Source organism: Chelon labrosus (genome assembly GCF_963514085.1).
Source record: "Chelon labrosus genome assembly, chromosome: 1".
NCBI classification, from domain to species: domain Eukaryota; kingdom Metazoa; phylum Chordata; class Actinopteri; order Mugiliformes; family Mugilidae; genus Chelon; species Chelon labrosus.
The window spans coordinates 4669252-4687573 of NC_140337.1; the positions used below are offsets into that span (position 1 = coordinate 4669252).

General features: G+C 40.7%; 1 protein-coding gene across 1 annotated transcript; it reads left to right on the forward strand.

The window, feature by feature from the left end:
- Window positions 1–244: 244 nt before the first annotated feature.
- khnyn (KH and NYN domain containing) lies at window positions 245–13869 on the forward strand. The gene is made up of 9 exons (XM_084563979.1): window positions 245–1140; window positions 3558–3819; window positions 5943–6077; window positions 7223–9093; window positions 9537–9667; window positions 10514–10610; window positions 11383–11490; window positions 11801–11902; window positions 11987–13869. Exons 2-9 carry the CDS (start codon window positions 3595–3597, stop codon window positions 12375–12377), a joined length of 3060 nt encoding a protein of 1019 aa, XP_084420105.1. The 5' UTR covers window positions 245–1140; window positions 3558–3594; the 3' UTR covers window positions 12378–13869.
- Window positions 13870–18322: the final 4453 nt, after the last annotated feature.

An 18322-nucleotide genomic window follows, 5' to 3' on the forward strand; every position in this document is an offset into this window, starting at 1 on the left:
ATTTTTTATGATTTATGATTTTAAAATTGACCTCCATGACACAGAGGAAGGAGGAAATATAAGTCTAGCTACACGGATGACAGTTAATAAGATCAGGTCATTGTTGTTTTTTTTAAATGGATGACACAGGAAGTTGCGTAGGAGGTCACACTTCTTTTCCTGTCTTTAAAACAGAGCTTCCACGTATTCTTGCACCAGAAACATTTAATAAACACATTAAAAAGTGTATTTATTTTACAATCAACTGACACTAGGATTTGTTGAAAGGAGGAATGTGGAAAAAACTGCTCATCTATCAAGCCTGTTATTGAACAGAATACACACAAACTAATGTTTCTAGTTTTGAGTCTACACTCCATTGACATAATGTATATAGCCCTTTACCAAATTAACTAAATGTAAAGCTTGCAGTAACCTAATTGTAGTCTAAACGGGGTTTACCCCTCAAATAGTTGAGTGGGGACGGGAAATATGGCCCCAGAATGACAACATGTCCCCACAACGTTAGAAAAACGCTACACTTTGGTCCCCATAACGTAATAAAAGCAAGAAATACACACGCACAAAAGCTTGTGACGTCAGTGGAAATCCCCCTTATTTCCTGTTTGACAAAAGTCAAACATTTTTAAACACGGCTTATATTAAACATGAAGACAGTGACGGTACCGTGCTTTGTTCAACCCATCAATATTTTAAGCTAAATAAATGTACATGTTTAATAAATGTACATTAGAGCTGATTAAAGCGGCTGTTATGGGAAACTTTGAAGCGCATTTTACGCGCTTTTGGGTGTAATACATTGTTCACTATAAGTCGTATCATGACGCAGACGGAGGTAAACTCGAGTCTGATAAAGACCTTCTTTTCGTTTAGTTTCGGTTTTGTCTTCTGGGTTTTTCAGCGGTGACGTGATGGCCAGGTTCGGCTCAGGCTTCCTCATCCGTCCAGCGGCTCCAGCCTCCCCCGGTCATTGTTACGTGACTGTCAGCGATCATTGGAGCATGTGTTGAACTTTACACTCCTATATTTGTTGTTGTTGTTTCGTGATTGCGGAAGAGCGACGACTGCTTCCCTGTACCGAGCTGCTGCCGCTGCTGGAAACGAAACTTTGAAGACGGCGCAGAGAGCGATCGACCTCACGTAAGAAAACGACGCTGATTATTATTTGCACTTTTATATGTCAGAAACGTAGAAACGTAGTCTGTTGTCTGTGATCGGTTGCCAATAACACAAACGTTTCACAACACTCAGACAGTTCCCTAATTATACTCAACCAGCCATGTTTGTCTTTCTTGGTACAGTGTTCCAAATGTCAAAAAAATGTCAGAGAAAGACACTAGAGGCTTGTTTTCATGTTTACAAACCTATATGAGTGGCAAATTTGCTTTATTATTGTGTGTTTTATATATATTTCACTAAATTTCAGAGCACTGATCTCTGCTTACTTTCAGATTAAGGGGTTTTCACACACACACACTCAACTGCCAATTCACTGGGTGCACTACTGCATTATAATATAACATTCCTGCATTAAATCCTAGCTTCAAGAAGGTTACGGTATACAGCATTTTGTTTTTTGTTTTTTTAAATAACCGAGGGAGCTGTTGTTTTCATTGTGGAGGTTGTGGTTTATAGTAGCTACAACTGAATTGTGTTGTGTTGTATCGACACCCGTGCCTATTATTTTGGCAACAGCATTTTAGCCAGTGGGCTAGGCTAAATAACAGAAACACTCTACAGTTTTACAGCACCACAAACTAGGTCCTCCACAGTGATCTTAGCACCTTTTATCTGAACATTAGAACAGTCATAAAGGGGGATTTACTGCAGAGTTGTTATATGGCATTCGTTTTCACTAGTGTACCTAATGATATGGCAAGTAAGTGTGTGACAGTGAGGCAAAGCTAAGTGCATTGTGTCTGCGAGTTGTTGTATGAGTGGTTTCACCAAAGGCACTAAAAATTCCCCTCTTGTCGTCTTAGTTGGTTTAGTCTTACCTCGACCTGCTACAGCGTTCCTGAAAAGATGTTTTTGCATTGGTGCAACGGTCTTAGTAGATGCTTAACTGTCTGATAATACGTTTGCATCTTTCTACTGTTTACGCAACATTTTTCGATTGTTCTGTTAGTATTCTTTCTTACGGTAATGATGCACCAGTGATGTCAACAGTCGGCTGTTTCCCGTTGTTGAGGGTTTTTGGCTCCAGGTTTGGCGGTGTGTCCCGTACCGCTGGTACTAGTCGCAACCCTGTTGGTGACTTTCCAGCAAACAGATTATGTTGATTTCTCGGCAGAACAAGCCGTTCAGAGAGGTCTCTGATTGATCAGTTTAGAGAGCCAGTGCTCGAGATGAAAAATGGAAGTACAAAATTGACAAAGATCAAAAGTTACGGCGAACGCTTTTTATCATTGTACATCTTCAACTCATCTGAACCTAAAAATACACAAATATTTTCACAACAACATGAATACCTGGAATGACTCAACTGTAGACCAACTGATCAGCATGATTCAAGAGATCACAGTTCTGTACAGCTCTGTACGATAGTTTGTAGCTCTTCCTAGCTTCCTAGCTCTCAAGCTAATGGTGGCTCTTGTGGTTTTTCGCAATGTATTAGCCAGCGAGTCCTTGGCTGTAGTATTTGTGGTGTGTTGAAGTTGGTTAGATGAGTTTGTATCTTTTTAAGAATCAACTCCTGACTTGTCCAGTGATTCTCTTTGACTTTGAAGATACTCCAGACACCGGTAAACTCTAAGAATCTATGTTAAGTGTTGAAGGAAAGAGGCATAGGCAACATCTGGCCCGGCCTGGTACCTCGACTTTTTTCTTCTATACTTTCTAGACGGCAATGCAGACCACAAGAGCTGTGATTGGTCCACTTGGAAGTAGCATGTTTCCTCTTTAGTATTTCCGGCTTCTTCTCCATCTCCGCAAGTTTTAAATTGATTGTTTTGGGTCAATAAAGATGGACCACAACCAGCAAAGGTTAACTGAGGTGGTTAGGAGATACAAACATTCGTATGACTCGACTTCAGCGAAATTTCGGTGAAAGTTTCAGTCGCCATTGTTGAAAGCAGGAAGTGGAAAGTGAAGCAGGAAGTAGAAACAAAGATTAACCCAACTGGCAAAAAAGACACTCCTAGCATTTGGGTGGTGTCTTTACAGAGCGAGCCAGACTGACGAGTACAGTTATAAATGACACGCACAGGCGTTGCCTACATGCCTAGGTTGCGGCGTCCACATCCCTCAGTACCCTAAAAGTGTTTAGGGTAAAATCCATATCGTCTGTGTTTTCACGTTTTGTACAAAATTATACTTGCAAATTGAACTATAATGCATTATGCTCAGGGGGATTAAGCAGCAACACTATAATACATGTAACAACTTGGCCACTTGACATTTTTGTGTACAATATTTCACCCATGCAAGGAAACAACTATCGTAATCCAAAACACCCCTTTACCAAGGAAGTAATGAACCTCAGTATAACCAAAACATTATGCTATAAATGTCTTAAACAGAAATGTGAAATCTTTTTGGTTTTGTTTTTGTTGCAGTATGTTTGGCTCTCTTGCCCCAATTTAAGACGACGGGATGAACGGTGAAAGAAGTGATGGAGGTGGTGGTGGAGATCCAGAGGTGGAGGATGAGTTTGCGTGTGCCGGGATGCTACGGGGATCTCTGACCTCCCTGCACAGCAGCGTGGAGCGCATATTCAGGGTGACTTTCGCGATCGGGGCGGACGATTTGCCTCATGGCAACAACGGTCAGATATGGCTGAAGCTGCGAGGCCCGAGCACCAACGTGAAAGCTGCAAAAGTAAGGCGCTATGATTTGCTTTAAAACACACTGTGAGCCAATAGTTGAGTCAGTTGAGTTTTGAAAGCATTAGTACTGATTTTTGATGGACTGATTTGTAACTAGTTTGTATATTTTAATTAGAAATTTCTGAACACCTAACCATTAGTGTTAGTTTACAGTTGTTTGACGAGAAAGGCTCCGTCCCAGGGAAATGACTCATCAAGTGTTTTTAATTGATTGGAAACCTACTGACACATGCAGTCACACCGATTGACTGCATACGACTGAACTGAATTCAAATACAAAGAAAGGGAAAGTACAACCAAGTGAAGTGCGTGAATAAAGTAAGGCTTTATTAGAAACAGTCTGTGTTTTCATTGTTCGGAGTTTGCAAACCAAATGTAGTTGTACGTTCTCACTGCTAAGATAAATTTTTGGAGAGACACAACTTAGTTTGGCAAATCGGGATTTAACTTTATTTAATGTATTTGATCTCTTGCATGCCAAGAACTTTGTCAGGCTAAAATAAAAACCCATATATTTCTATGTAATGCCCTTTTTTGAATTCACAGTCCAAAATCCAAACTGTGACTTAGGAAAATGAATAATAATGAATAATAAAAAGCAACAAAACCACATGAGAGGATAAAAAACAAGTAAAGATCATTGACCTTTCATTCAACTAAAGAAGGCAAAAACAGTGTGGGATCTGAAATCTGACTAAATGTCAAAGCACATAACTACGATTGCGTGTGGCGTGCCGTTGTTGGCACTTCAACTAACTGAAACACAATTCATCTTCCGAAACCTCCACTTAAGTTCATGTTCACTCTACGATTTTTGGCTGTCTGAGAAGTTGACACGCCTGATAAAAATACACTGAAGTTTATAGTCTTCGATCCAAAATGGTGATCCTACACTGATGAGGCATAACATTATGACCTAATCCTGATATTGTGTAGGTCTCCCTTGTGCCTCCATGTTGTGCCTTCAACAGTTGTGACTCATCAGAGAATGGACATGGGCCTTCTGAGGGTGTCCCAGAATGTTGTTAGTGGGGGCCTTTGGGGGCCTTAAATTTGGAGGCCGGGTCAGCACCTTGTGCTGTTCTTCATGTTTTTTTAGTTGTTCATAAACCTTTTTTGTGTGTGTGTCTGTGTCAGGCTGCATCCTGCTGGTGATAGCTGCTGCCATTATGAATGCCAGGTCCAAAAGTCTTCCAGCAAAACATTGAATTGTCACAAGATGGTCAATGCTAATTACTTCTAATCTCAGTGGTCATAATGTTGTGGCTGATCCGTGTAGAACTCCCAGTCTGCTTGGTGACCAAAGACAACCTGTGGTGTCAATTTAGGACGATTTTCTCTTATGACTTATCACATGACTACATCCAACATTTGCAAAATGAACAACCAGTATAGTGCAATACATACATACATATCGTAGCTAAGATACTGCTTTCAAATCCTTTTTTTTTTTTTTCAGTTTGAATACTAGTGCTACAATTCACCAGTGATTGATCACACAATCTGACATGGCTCAGATTGGCTGAAATATATTATACAATTAAATCAAGATTTTACTATACTATAATGAGATATCCACTAATAAAGCTAGACTAGAGTTGCTTTCACTCGCTTGATTGGAAGATTTATCAGTCTTTACTGGAGACACTAGATACATACACCAGAGGTTGCTCAGTGATCAAAGACTAGGCGTTAGAGATTAAGTGGTCCTGTTGTATCCAACATCAAGAAATAACGGGTCACATTTATCTACCAGGTTTTGTTTCAACTTTATTCCTGAATGTGGATGCACAATGTTTAGTTTTATCCTGGAAGCAATGACTAGAATTCCCAACGCACAAAATTTGTGGACTGGATTAAATCATTTGGGCGGGTGATGGACGGAAGAATAACAGCGACGTAATCATACAAGTCATCTGAACGCCACTGAGTTGATTTTGTTTACAACAAAATGGCCGCCATCAGAGAAGTGAGATGTCTGCATTTTGCTGTCACATCTGCTGTAAAAGATACCAACAGTGAAATTAAAGTACATGTTAAATAGTTAACAGCAATCACAGCATTTGTTGAGAAGCCTAAATCACATAGTCTGTTTGAAATATTCCTGTCTTATAGTTATTTGTGAAGGGAGTTGTGAACCAGGAGGAACAGCAGGAGGTTTCGTACCCCGGGGTCCTTCACTGCATCTTCTGTGGAGCCAGAGGGCTGTTCTTGGACAGCCTGATAAAAAACACCTCGGCACACATAGTGGTAAGTGCTGAACATTCATATAATTATCTACAATTATTTTCATCTTTTAATTGTATTCCTGTTATTTTTCCGATTCATTTGACTAATGATTTTGTAATAAGTGTCAATCCAAAATTATGAAGCAATGCACATCGCTATTTCTCTGAGGATAAGGTGGTATCCTGAAATCTAATTTTATGTAACCATGAGTCCAACATTCTGACTAATTCTGACTAACTGTTTCGGTTCTATTTAATCCCATGAAGAGTTTTGAAAAGAGAAATGAAATTTTGTCCATATTACATCAACCCTTGAATCACTTCCAGCGTCGTACCAATCCCCCACCAACTTCATACTTTACCATACCATTTCTGACCAATGATGAAACAGTGATATTGACTAATAATGTGATATCTAGTGATTCCATTCTTGCTATTCCAACATGAAATTACATTATTGGTCAATATCAGTATTGCGTCAAAATAAAGGCGTCACCTCGTCAATTTGCCTTTGGGTGTAACTTCATACTGTTGTCACTGGGAATTTTTAATCTATTATTAACATGATCTTTTAACACTTGAATATACTCAGGGATTTTTTTTTTTTCTTTTTGACAACTTTCTTTTTCATTATTAGTTGATGCAAATTGCTTAGAATATTCCTTATTAATGTTTCTTCACCCCTTTGTAGAAATAGCTTTGGAATCAGTAAAGTATCTCTCAACTTTATCTGTTATTTTAAAAGAATTCATGCACCCTAAAATGTGCGTGCTCATGTTATTTGAAAGTTGTTACCAAGGTTCAAGGGGATTATCCTTCATTTGTAAAGTAAAGTAGCAATCATCTCAATGAAGGCAGCTCAAGCAACAACAAAATAAAATCCCTGACTTTTGCTGGAATTCATTGCAAAGTCATTCTGCAAAGGGCTGGCCAGCAATTACGACTCTCCATGGCTGTGCAATCCAGAGGCAGTCTTCTTAGTATTAGCTACAGCTGGGCAATGTTTTGGACGTTGACGAGCCTCCATACTTGTGGATCTTTCAAACGGGATGTCTTTGATCATACTTCTTTCATTGTTTTAACTCAGGGCTGTTTTTGACATTAACATTTTATTTTGCTGTCATTAAGAAGAATCAATGTCATTCTGTTTTCCTCGCACCGAACCAGGTTGGCTCTCCAGGGTTCCTACTCATATCGGGTCTGACGGAGCCGGTGGTGCGGGCCTACTCCCTTATTGCAGACCTGGTGCAGAAGTATGAGTGCACGCAGTCCAGACGCCCTGAGACTGTGGACAGAAGCTCGGGCGAATCCCTGGATTCACGCAGGGCCTTTAAAACTCTGGTGGAGAAGCTGGAGGACCGACACACCCTCGATCTTCTTGTGCTTCCGTGGTCAGTGAAGGAAATCTTGCTGGATTTGGTGAAAGACTCGGGACTTGGATCGAGCTCAAACTCAGATTTGACAGATGGAAATACGGGGGCAAGATCACATGGGGAATTGGGGGATAGATGGCACAATCCAAATGCCACTAAGCAAACACTCCCTGATCCTTTTAGCACTACTGATCGATGGGCTGAAGGATTGCCTGCAGGTCTGGAGAAAGACTCTGCAGCCAGGAACTCCTTCTTTCAGTCTTTTTCCACCACTGCAGGGACCCGAGGGAGGCCTGAGGGCGCTGAGGAGAGACTCATGCATTCTCCGCAGGAGGTAGGAGAAGAGGAGCAGCTGGGGCAGATGGCAACATTAGGCACCAAGGTGAAAGCAGGACTACACAAAGATCAGGAACAGGAGATGCAGTTGTCAACAGGAAACAAAGAGTTTTGGCTACTTTTGAAGTTCTTCACAGCCATGGGTTACACGGAGGACGTTGTGAAACGTGTCCTTGCCCAAACAGGACTTAAGGAAGCATCACAGATTCTGGACTTGGTACAACAGGAGCAGGATCGCAGTGACCGGGCGAAGCAGGAAATGTGTGGTGCCACGGACCCAAAAGGTCAAGACTCTGTGAATCAGAGGGAGAGGAACCCACCCTGCGAGACAGAGCACAGAGAGGACGAGGGAACCGCATCTGGAGGAGATAAGGTCATGAGTGGTGATGGAGCAATTGGAGGAGTTGGAGAGAGAGACGAGGATGGGGAAGGAAAAACAAGACACTTTGAGGGAGAAGGCCGTGAAGAGGCGGCGGAGCTAGGGCAAGAGGAAGACTTTGTCCTGGGAGTGGTGAAGAAGGCAGCAGCCAGCTGTGGTTACGCCGAACAGAACGTAGCCAAAGTCTACAACATGTTGCCTGACCGATCCACTCACCAGCTGCTCTTGGAGCTACAGAGAGAGGAGGGCAGAGAGATGGATGCTTTGAGGGATGGACCCCGGGAGATGGATGATGTCGTTCTGGCAAAGGATGCAGAAAAAGGTGGAACAACAGACGTCGAAACAAGAGGAGAAAGTGAGCTTCTCATTCCTGCAGAACAGAGAGAATCTGATGAGAAAGGACAAGTAAAGGCTCCAAATCGTAATGTGTCTGCTGCCGAACCAGATTTGTTGACTTGGAATAACCTTGCACAGAACCTGCCGACAAGTCACTACACATCTCAGCCAACGCTACACCACATTTCAAAATCACCAACTCCTCAACCACTCATCCAGCCTGAAGTCAAAGGGCCACCCATGCCTATTTATCCCCTAGATCCCCCACTCCCTAATTTCCAATCTGACCAGCAGGTCCAAAACGTCTACTGGACTAATCCATCCACTTCAAAATCAAATCATCAAGACAACGCCCCTAACCCAAAGCCACAGTCTTCAAACTCCGTAAAACAAACACTTAAAGCTTCTCAACCCCTCATCTTCACCGTTAATGACTCGTCTCCCACCAGACCGAAGGAAAGACGCGGCTTCACGTCTGCTTCTTCAGTGGTGGTGACAGGGGAGCAGCGATTCCTGGAGGGTCTGCAGGCTCCCTTTGACCTCAAACTAACAGACAAGCCTGGAAACCCGAATCTGAGGACGATCATCATTGACGGGAGCAATGTGGCAATGAGGTGGGAATTATAAGAAAGAGTGGAAAAATTAGGTTTTAAACTAATGTGTACAATTTATTGGAATGCAATTTAGGTACTGCCTATATCTATATATATTTTTTGGTCCTGACATTTGGCAAAAACTATTTTCCAGGTTTGTGGATCTGCATGTTACGTTACTATTTGTTCTCCAAATAATATTTTAAATAAATTCAAACAAAAGCTTTACACTACCTTAGTGGTGTTGTTAAATTTCTTGGCCTGTTACCGCCATCAGCTGCCAATAGAGAAGTAGCCCTCTTCTCTTAAAACACACATAAATTCTGTTGATATCACACTTTAGAATAAGTTTTCTGTTGGTGAACACCATTCATTCAAAAGAGCTGCCACTCAGCAATAAATCAAATTTAGGATTGTGAAAACAGTGAACTGGGTTTGTTTTAATTTCATATTTTTTTGTGCAGTCACGGGTTGGGTCATTTCTTCTCCTGTCGGGGAATTGCTCTGGCCGTCCAGCACTTTTGGGACAGAGGCCATCGTAACATCAGCGCTCTGCTGCCACAGTGGAGACAGAAGATTGACCCCAGGAACAAAGGTAACACTTAATAGAAACCACTTGGATGCTGGGTGCAAAAAATGTTTTCATTTAAACTCAAACAAGTCCCAACTGGACTTTGTTTTAGCTTTGTTTTTAGATATACCGTGATCTGGATGACTGACGATGATCCATTTACAATCACTGAAACAGCCAGTTCTTACTTGTGAGAGAGTCTTGACATTCGGCTCAAATAATTTATTTATCAACGTACACTTCATTTGCTACAGTGTAATACAGTGCAAAGTTTCTGTGCATACCCTGTTGTATAATTCAAATACGTGTAATGTTAAATTTGTGGGATTTATAGAATCTTGGGTAAAACATGCTGTAACATTATACTACCTCACAATATCATGCATTGGCTGTCAATGAAAACATAAGCCTTTAGTTCCAGTTAACCCATAGTATCTATTCGGTTCTGTATTTTTTACAGATATCAATTTTAAGACACATTTTCTCTACCTTGATTCATCATTTGATTCACAATTTCCTCCAGCTTTTTGTTAAAACTTTTAAATAAAAAGAAAACAAACAGTTTCCAGTGCAGTACTTGCGCACAGTCACAGTTGCGCTTCATACTTTTTGGGTAACACATTTTGTGGTTTTAAAATTACAAAGGCCTCTGTGCTTCCATGCATTTGTGCATGTGTGTTTACTTGCTGTTACAGGAAGAGAATGGATTCCAAATTGTTGCTCATATTGTATTCTGAGTCACACATTAAAGGATAAAACAAATCAGGACTCCGTGAATGTGGCCTTGTGGTGTTCGTTCGGCGAGTGTGTGGGTGTGTGTTTTCCCCTCGCAGCAGACTAAACTTAGCGTTGTTTGTTCCTGTCTCTCAGAGCAGCACTATCTGACAGAACTGCAGAAGTTGGGACTGGTCTCCTACACACCCTCCAGAGAGGTCCAAGGCAAGAGGATCAGCTCGTATGATGACAGGTAGATCAGTCAGTGTGTATGTGTGTGGGTGTGTGGTGCACATTGTCAAGATGGACAACGGAACATGTAGAGCTCCCCTGGTGTTTTTTATTTCCAAGGATGGTTTCTGTCATTTTAGGTAGTTGATATAATACGGATTCATACTGAAATGTCAATTGTTCTGTTAAGTTTCGTTTTAGTTAGTCATCTGATGCTATAGACGCAGGATGTGACATCATGATGACTACAAGTTGCCATGCCAACCGCTCTGTGAAGCCATCCCGTGAGTGTAAGTGGGTCGTCGATAATGCGGCTCCACGTGGTTCCACTCTCGGATTGTACTGCGCAGACTCTGGTTCCAAACTCACAAGATGGCAGCTCACGTTTCCCCGGGAAAATAGCGTCTGTTTGGCCAATGCAAGGAAGTGGGGACACATTGTCCATATTTATATACAGTCTATGCACCAAATCTACAGATTAGATAGGTTGGTCAATAATAGAGTAACCTGTGTGGTCAATGTAATACTCTGATATGCATCTGCTTCAAGGTTAAACTGTTGGCACTAGTTGGAATTCTGTCGGTGGCTATTCACACAATTCAGCATGGTGAATCACCTCTGTGCCCTGGTTTGTAACTCTTCCTATATTCCTAGCCTCCCAGCTAGCTCTTCTGTTTCCCCTTTTTTCAAGAGTTTGGCATTTTCAGACAACTCAACTCGCTGAAGACTGAGACTTCTTTACCAGGTGTATTTTATAGTATCTCGCTTAACCCTCTTCTCCCTTGTTTCCGCAGACTAATACTGCAGCTTGCACAAAAGACAGATGGAGTGATTGTAACTAACGACAACCTGAGAGATCTCTCGGATGAATCCCCTGTATGGAGGGACATCATTAAGAAGAGGTAGGGAACGCTGAACAAGGACTGCCCAACATCTTCGTTTTAATTTTCATTGTACTCAGACTCTGCAGTCATGGGGATTTCCTGTTTCTGGCTGATAGAAAAATGTATCCGCCACTGCAGCAAGCATCACTGAACTGCAAAGCCACAAGTTTGCTCATGTTGAACGGTTTACAAGCAGGATGCTAGTGTATTTTATTTAGTCTTGAAAAGCTGATTATATTCAGTTTTACTTTAAATAAAAATATGTAAACAAATATTTTGTATAGCCAAATTTGCAGTTTTTTTGAATGATCTCTTGTTGCCTCCCCAGACTTCTTCAGTACACATTTGTTGGGGATCACTTCATGGTCCCTGACGACCCTTTGGGCAGAGGAGGACCTCACCTGGATGACTTTCTACGTTCAGAGCACAGGTAATAAAAACCAGCATGACCTCTTTTATCCTATCTGTTTATTCTAAATAATTATGTACAACACTTTATGTTATTCCCTTTCAGGACTCCTGATGCAGGAAATCACTCTTTTGCTGGTTCAGCCTCGTCATTCCTTTCCTCCAAGCCTCCACGCTCCCAGACCGAGGTCTTGAACTTCCGTGACCGCACATTTGGGGGTGCCCTGGATGCATCAGGTGGAGGCGGCAGGGGTAGAGGGAGAGGACACAAAAAGGGATGGGACATGGGACACCAGCATGGCCAGCCGGGGGCTGCAGGTCCTGGACCGGTGGTCCATGTGAACAGGAGTCCGGAGGAAACAGCCAACCTAAGAGAGCAGCTCGGTCAGGTTTTCCTGGGGCAGGACCACATGGTGACGCTGGTGCTGCAGTGCCACCCGACGGAGACTGACATCAACGTCTTGTCCGATCTGATATTGGAGAAGCAAAAGGACTAGAAACTTCTCACTTTTAGAGTTTGCCCATTTTTAGTTTAAACTTCTTGTCTTCTTTATCAGCATTGACACCATCTTCGACAGTCAACAAAACACTTGCAAAGAGTAGCCATAAAGATGAGGATGATTTGGTGGAAAAGAAACAGCAGAATTAATAATCTACTTCTCACTGAGGAAATTATAAAAAATAAAATAAATGAATTATGTTGATTTTTGATGGATAAATGGATACATAAACAAGAGATTTATGTCATGAGTCCACCACTTTGTTTCTGGCAGGAATGCCTCAAGTCAATTACTATTAGATGACAAAATTAGTTTTAGACATTCAAGGTCCCCATAAAAGTAATTCTGGTAACTTTAGTTATCCTTTTAAGTTTTCTACAGTGTCAGATTTGTTTTATTTTGTCCAGTGCTTTTTGTTGAGACACCAGCAAAACTTGTGACATTCTCTTTGGCTTTAGTGCTAAATGTTAGCATGCTAACACACTAAGCTAACACATGAACATTGTAAATGTCATATGTTGCCTTCAAATGGAATCTGTGAACTCATGGCTACAACACTGGAAGTCACGTACACAAAATGTTTGATGTTCAAGTGGTAACTGTTGGTGTTTGGAAACCACTGAGGCTAACAGTTAAGCAAGCTAACAACCGGGTAACTTAATGTAAGAAGCGCAAAGGCACAATAAAAAGACGAGGCTGTTGGGAATATCAACATTTTCACATAGACATATTATTAAGGCTAAATTACAGTATACTAATTCACCATCCACCCCTACCATTTCTGAAAACGTCAATTAACACGTCACGACTCAAACTCGGGCCTCAACAAATAAATTAACTTAGAAAGTTGTGAATGTCACTGTGAATATGAATATGTGAATACCGACTCATCTCCAACCCGGGAAATACAACTCCATTTGAAGGCAGCAGTACTTGTTAGCACTGTGAGCATGTTAGCACACTAATGTTAGCATTTATCTCAGATAGATAAGATAAGTTAGGATAGTATTTGTGCCACAGCATCAGCTCTCCTTACATAACTGTAGTCTTCTTGTATTTTTAATGTCTTTTTTTTATAATATTTGAATTACAGTCAGTGCATAATGACGCCTATCATCCACTTTCCTCTGGTGAACAGCTGAAATGCATTGGTTGGATTTTCAGCCGTGCAGCCATTTTATTGAACACTGTGTGGCGCTGACTATAGTGTGTGGTAAACAGATGAATGAGTCTGTGTCCTGCTAGAAACCTACTAAATCAAGCCTTACAATAATGTGTACACTTATATCGTTAACTTATTTTTACCAAATCTTTTGTTTTCATTTATATAAGCCTTGTGCCTAGATGAGAGATCAAATAAAGACCAAACAATAACAATAAAGTATTTTTTCAAAGGCAATTTTGAAGTTTACCATTTGTGAAAACTTATGATCCTGTTTGTATTGTTCGTGTTTGTACGTTTTAAGATTTTATTAAAGCATTCCCTGATTGACTGCGTCATATAATTTTAAATCTTGCCTAAATTAATCAGATTCATTCAGACCTAGGAAAGGCACAGGTGGAACTGCAAACTCCAACAATGTCTCTGTTCTGCAACCAGAGTACCGTAGCACTAAATATTACTGATTCCACTAGTGTTTGACCCATCAAGAAGTCCATTCAACTTTAGTTTTGGAACATGTCCCGTGTCCATTTGAGTTGGTTCAGACTGCATGTTTGGAAAGCTTTGTCAAATTCAGGCATTGTATTCCATTGTGGGTAGTAGTTTAAAGTAAAAAAAAGAAGTGACTCATACCATATTTAGTTTTAAGATGACAAATAGACCTTGACCATAATGACTAAACTAAAATCTGATTTTTTTTACTTTTTTACTCAGCACCTCACTCCCCTTATTAAACGTCCATGTTCATTCAACTTCCACCAGAGGGCGCACTTCACTACTTTTTATCAGGAAATGTGAAGAAGAAAAGACAAAAACTAGATACTGACTCATTCATTTTTAACAGCTTTCTAGTCATAATGAAATTTTTATTAATTGTTTTTTGGGCAGCAATGTACTTCCATAAGGACCAAACACTTTCACGTGATAATTTTATTTACTAGATTATCTCCTGGGCCTTGAGTTTATCTGTGCTTTTCCATCATTGTATCACTCGCAAAGGTGTTAAACTGGTTTTAAAAAGGGCCGATCAGACCAACTGTACAGTCACCACCCGCTCACTGATTTAAACTTCTGCAGAGACAAGGCATCCGTAGACACGTGAATATTAATTACATACCACGCAAGTTAATTAGCTTGCCTTCGGTGCCTCTTTTTATGTGTCAAGCTTGTGTGAAAATTCCCTCCGCCCTGTTCACTCAAAATAAAAGAGATGTGCTGTCTATTATCGCTATTGTTCAACACCTCACCTAACCGGTTTATTATGAATCTATTTTCAGACAGAGAAGTGCACCTCTGTGAAGCCTAAAAGAAGTAACAAGTCATTCTACGTTAAGGCTTTGCTGTATAAACACCAATAAACAGACTGTATTGTCATTTTGATCTGCTCTGGCAAAGGAGTCACAATGGAGAGAAAGGAAGCAGACAAAGGCAAAGAAAACTGAAATACATGCTAGAAAAACAGCAGGACAGATTCCTCGACATTATGATCATAAACATCATATCTTGTTGCCTACTTGTGCATTATTTTCCTCTAATCTTTGCGCCTCTTCACTGTCATTTGCTCTCCTTGTACCTTGTCTTTGCACCATTTTTGCCTTGTCTTTGCACTATTTCTTATCCTATCGTCACTTTTTTTGTGTTTGCGCTGCTTTTGACTTGACATTCTCTGTTTTTGTGCTGGCAGTCATCTAATCTTTCGACTAGTTCCTTGTCGTTTGCATTCCGTTTGATTCGTCTTGGCACTGGTTTGGCCTTCACATTTTAGAATAACCTTAGCACCTGTTCCTTGTCATTTGTGCTCCTTTTGCCTTGTCCTTGCACTGTTTTGCTCTTATTGTGTACTGTCATTTCCTTGTTTTTGCATTGTCTTTGCACCGTTTTGCTTGTCTTTGCACTGTTTTTCTCTTGTTGTGCACTGCTTTTTCATCCTTTTTGCTTCATCTTTGCACGGTTTTTAATTTGTCTTTGCATGGTTTTTGCCTTGTCTTTGCACTTTTGTTTTTTTACATAGTCTTTGCAACATTTTTGTTTTGTCTGCACCATTTTTGCCTTGTCTTTGCACTCCTTTTGGCCTTGTTTTGCACTGTTTTGGTCTTGTCTTTGCAAAGTTTGTGCTTAGTCTGCACCGTATTTGAATTGTTTCTCTCATTTATTTGCCTTTGCACTTTTATTGTACAGTCTTTGCACATATTCCTTGCCTTTTGCACTGTTTTGGCTTTGTTTTGCATCATATTTGACTCTGTTTTGTCCTTATTTTTGCAGTTTTGCTTTTGCATTCTCATAATCTAACCTTGAAATGACATGTTCCTGTTTGTATAGTTTTTTTTGTCTGCACTTTCTTACCTTGTCTTTACCCTATTTTTGAGCTCTGTTTTAGTAGTTAACATTACCCTCTGCTTCTCTTTTTTTCTAAACTACCTGTGGTGTCATCAAGCTTTCCAATAGTTTGATTAGAGTCAAACTGTTGAATCACAGCAGTGTGGTTTTGAACTTCACACATGGAGGAGGAACATGAAAACAAGCTTTTATTTTACAGCTGTGGTAAACCTAAAAAACGTGTCAATGCTGATAATATTACTGCATAGAAGTTCCTTCTTTTGAGGTTTGAACATGAAACTGTAACAACAGTTAGGAAAGGACTGAAACAGGAAGCTGCTCCTGTTGACCCAAAAGAAACGTTGATTTCTCGTGAAGACTGTTGAAAACACATTTCGTCTTTGGCACATAAGGGCTTCCATGAGAATTTAAGCACAAATTGCCCAGTGTTTTGTTGGTTTGGTGATGCTTTGTCCCTGAATGACTTAAAAAACTGCAGCAGTAAACGCACAGCATCATGAAACTACCTAAATTTGTCTCTGTTATGTTTCCACTCATTACCTCAACACTACCTGGATTGGGTGGGTAAGGAGGTTAAGAGGCCTTAACACTTACCCAAGTTAGTTACACCAAAAGAAATAAGATGAAAAGAAAGTGAAAATGATGGTCGGTGAATGCCTAACTGCAGCGTTCTCTGTGCTGTTTGTTGAGTGGCTTGTTTTCCTGCTGACTTTCTTTTGTTGCTTTGAAATTCTGTTCTTCTCTGACTGGCTGCCATTGTGTTGTCTGTTGGGTTGTGTCCAGATTGTTCTCTTTGTTTTGTGCATTATTGTATTTAGAAATGCCACGCACCTGCTGGGATGAAGCGAGTGGATGGGATATACCAGGCAGCAAGTGAACAATTTGGAAGGATTTAAGTGACTTTGACAAATTGTGATGGCTAGATGATTGGCTCAGAACATCTTCAAAACTGGCATGGCCCTGAACTAAGTTTTGAAGATGTTCTGACTACCGACGGACTACCCAACATACGTCAATGGCTCATTGACGTACACTGGGTAGTGCGACCCAACATCAGCTATTAAAGAACAAATTGCTGAAAAAGTTAATGATGGTGGTGATAGAAAGATGTCAGAACACAAACGGGAATAACAGTTTGTCTTGAATGGGGCTGCATGGCTGAAGACCAGTTAGGGTGTCCACGCTCACCCCCGTCCACTGCTTAATGCTCCTGTAATGGCCATGTGGGAATCAGAACTGGACCACAACTGGAGCAATGGAAGAAGGTGTCTTGGCTTGATGAATCATTGTCTAGGGAACACATGGAATCAGGATGCACTATGGTTAGAAGACAAGTCAAGAAAAGCAGCGTGAAGCTTTAGTCAATGTTCTGCAGGGAGACCTCAGGTTCTGAAATCCATGTGGATGTTACTTTGACACATACCACCTACCTAACCATTGGTGCAGACCATGTTCACCCTTTCATGGAAATTCCCTTATGGTAGTGGCCTCTTTCAGCAGGATAACACTTTATCCAAAAATCAAAAATGGTTTAGGAATGGTTTGAGGCGCACAACAACAAGTCTAATGTGCTGACTGACATAATTTCCCCATATCTCAGTCCAATCAAGCATCTGTTGGATCCTACAGAGGCTTCACCTGCTAACGTCTTGGTGCTGGATACCACAGCGGGGGACCGACACGATATTAGGAAGGTGGTCATAATGATCACTGGGACGGTCAAGGCAGTCACTTTTACTTCAATACTTTGGAGTATTTTAAATCTGACACTCAGTATCATCACAATGTCCACGCATACCAGATGTCAATGCCAGGGATTCATCATGGAGACTCAACAAGGCCATAAAACCAGCGGCTGCTCCCTCCCCGGCGCAGTCTGGCCGTGTGTGTTTGCTGATGTTGTAAAATTTGCTTCTTTGCCAATATAGGGAAATATTACTACAGCAATAAAGCAGCGTGTGTTGGAAAAAAATGAGACAGAGATGGAAACAGAGACTTCTTTTCAAGTCCATATAGTGTTCATGACTACTTTTAACAATGATGAATTCATTATATGACATATTTCCGTATTTTGTATGCACTGGTTGAGTTATTGCAATTAGCAACAACCCTGAACTAAACTAAATACTCCTGCTTTATTGACTGGCATTGTTATAGAGACCCAAAATATTAGAAACATAGTTCATAAAACAGTAACACAAATTACAGGCTCAAAAATGACCATAGAGTTGAATCAAGATCTACTTAAAACTGAAAGTGAATGCAGCATCTCAAATACATTTCATCCCTAGAGGACTATTTCAAATGCAGACCTCCATTTCACCACACCCACTCAACCTTCAATATGTTCAATAATATGGTTAAATGTTCTGTTCTATTTTGTCTTTGCACTAGTTTTAAATTGTTCATTTGCACAGGTTTTATCATATCCGCACTCATTTTT

Coding starts and splice junctions, on each gene's coding strand:
- khnyn (XM_084563979.1), top strand. CDS start 3,595: ATGAACGGTGAAAGAAGTGATGGAGGTGGTGGTGGAGATCCAGAGGTG. Junction 11,491..11,800: donor AGGGACATCATTAAGAAGAG/GTAGGGAACGCT, acceptor TTGCCTCCCCAG/ACTTCTTCAGTACACATTTG. Junction 11,903..11,986: donor TTTCTACGTTCAGAGCACAG/GTAATAAAAACC, acceptor ATTCCCTTTCAG/GACTCCTGATGCAGGAAATC.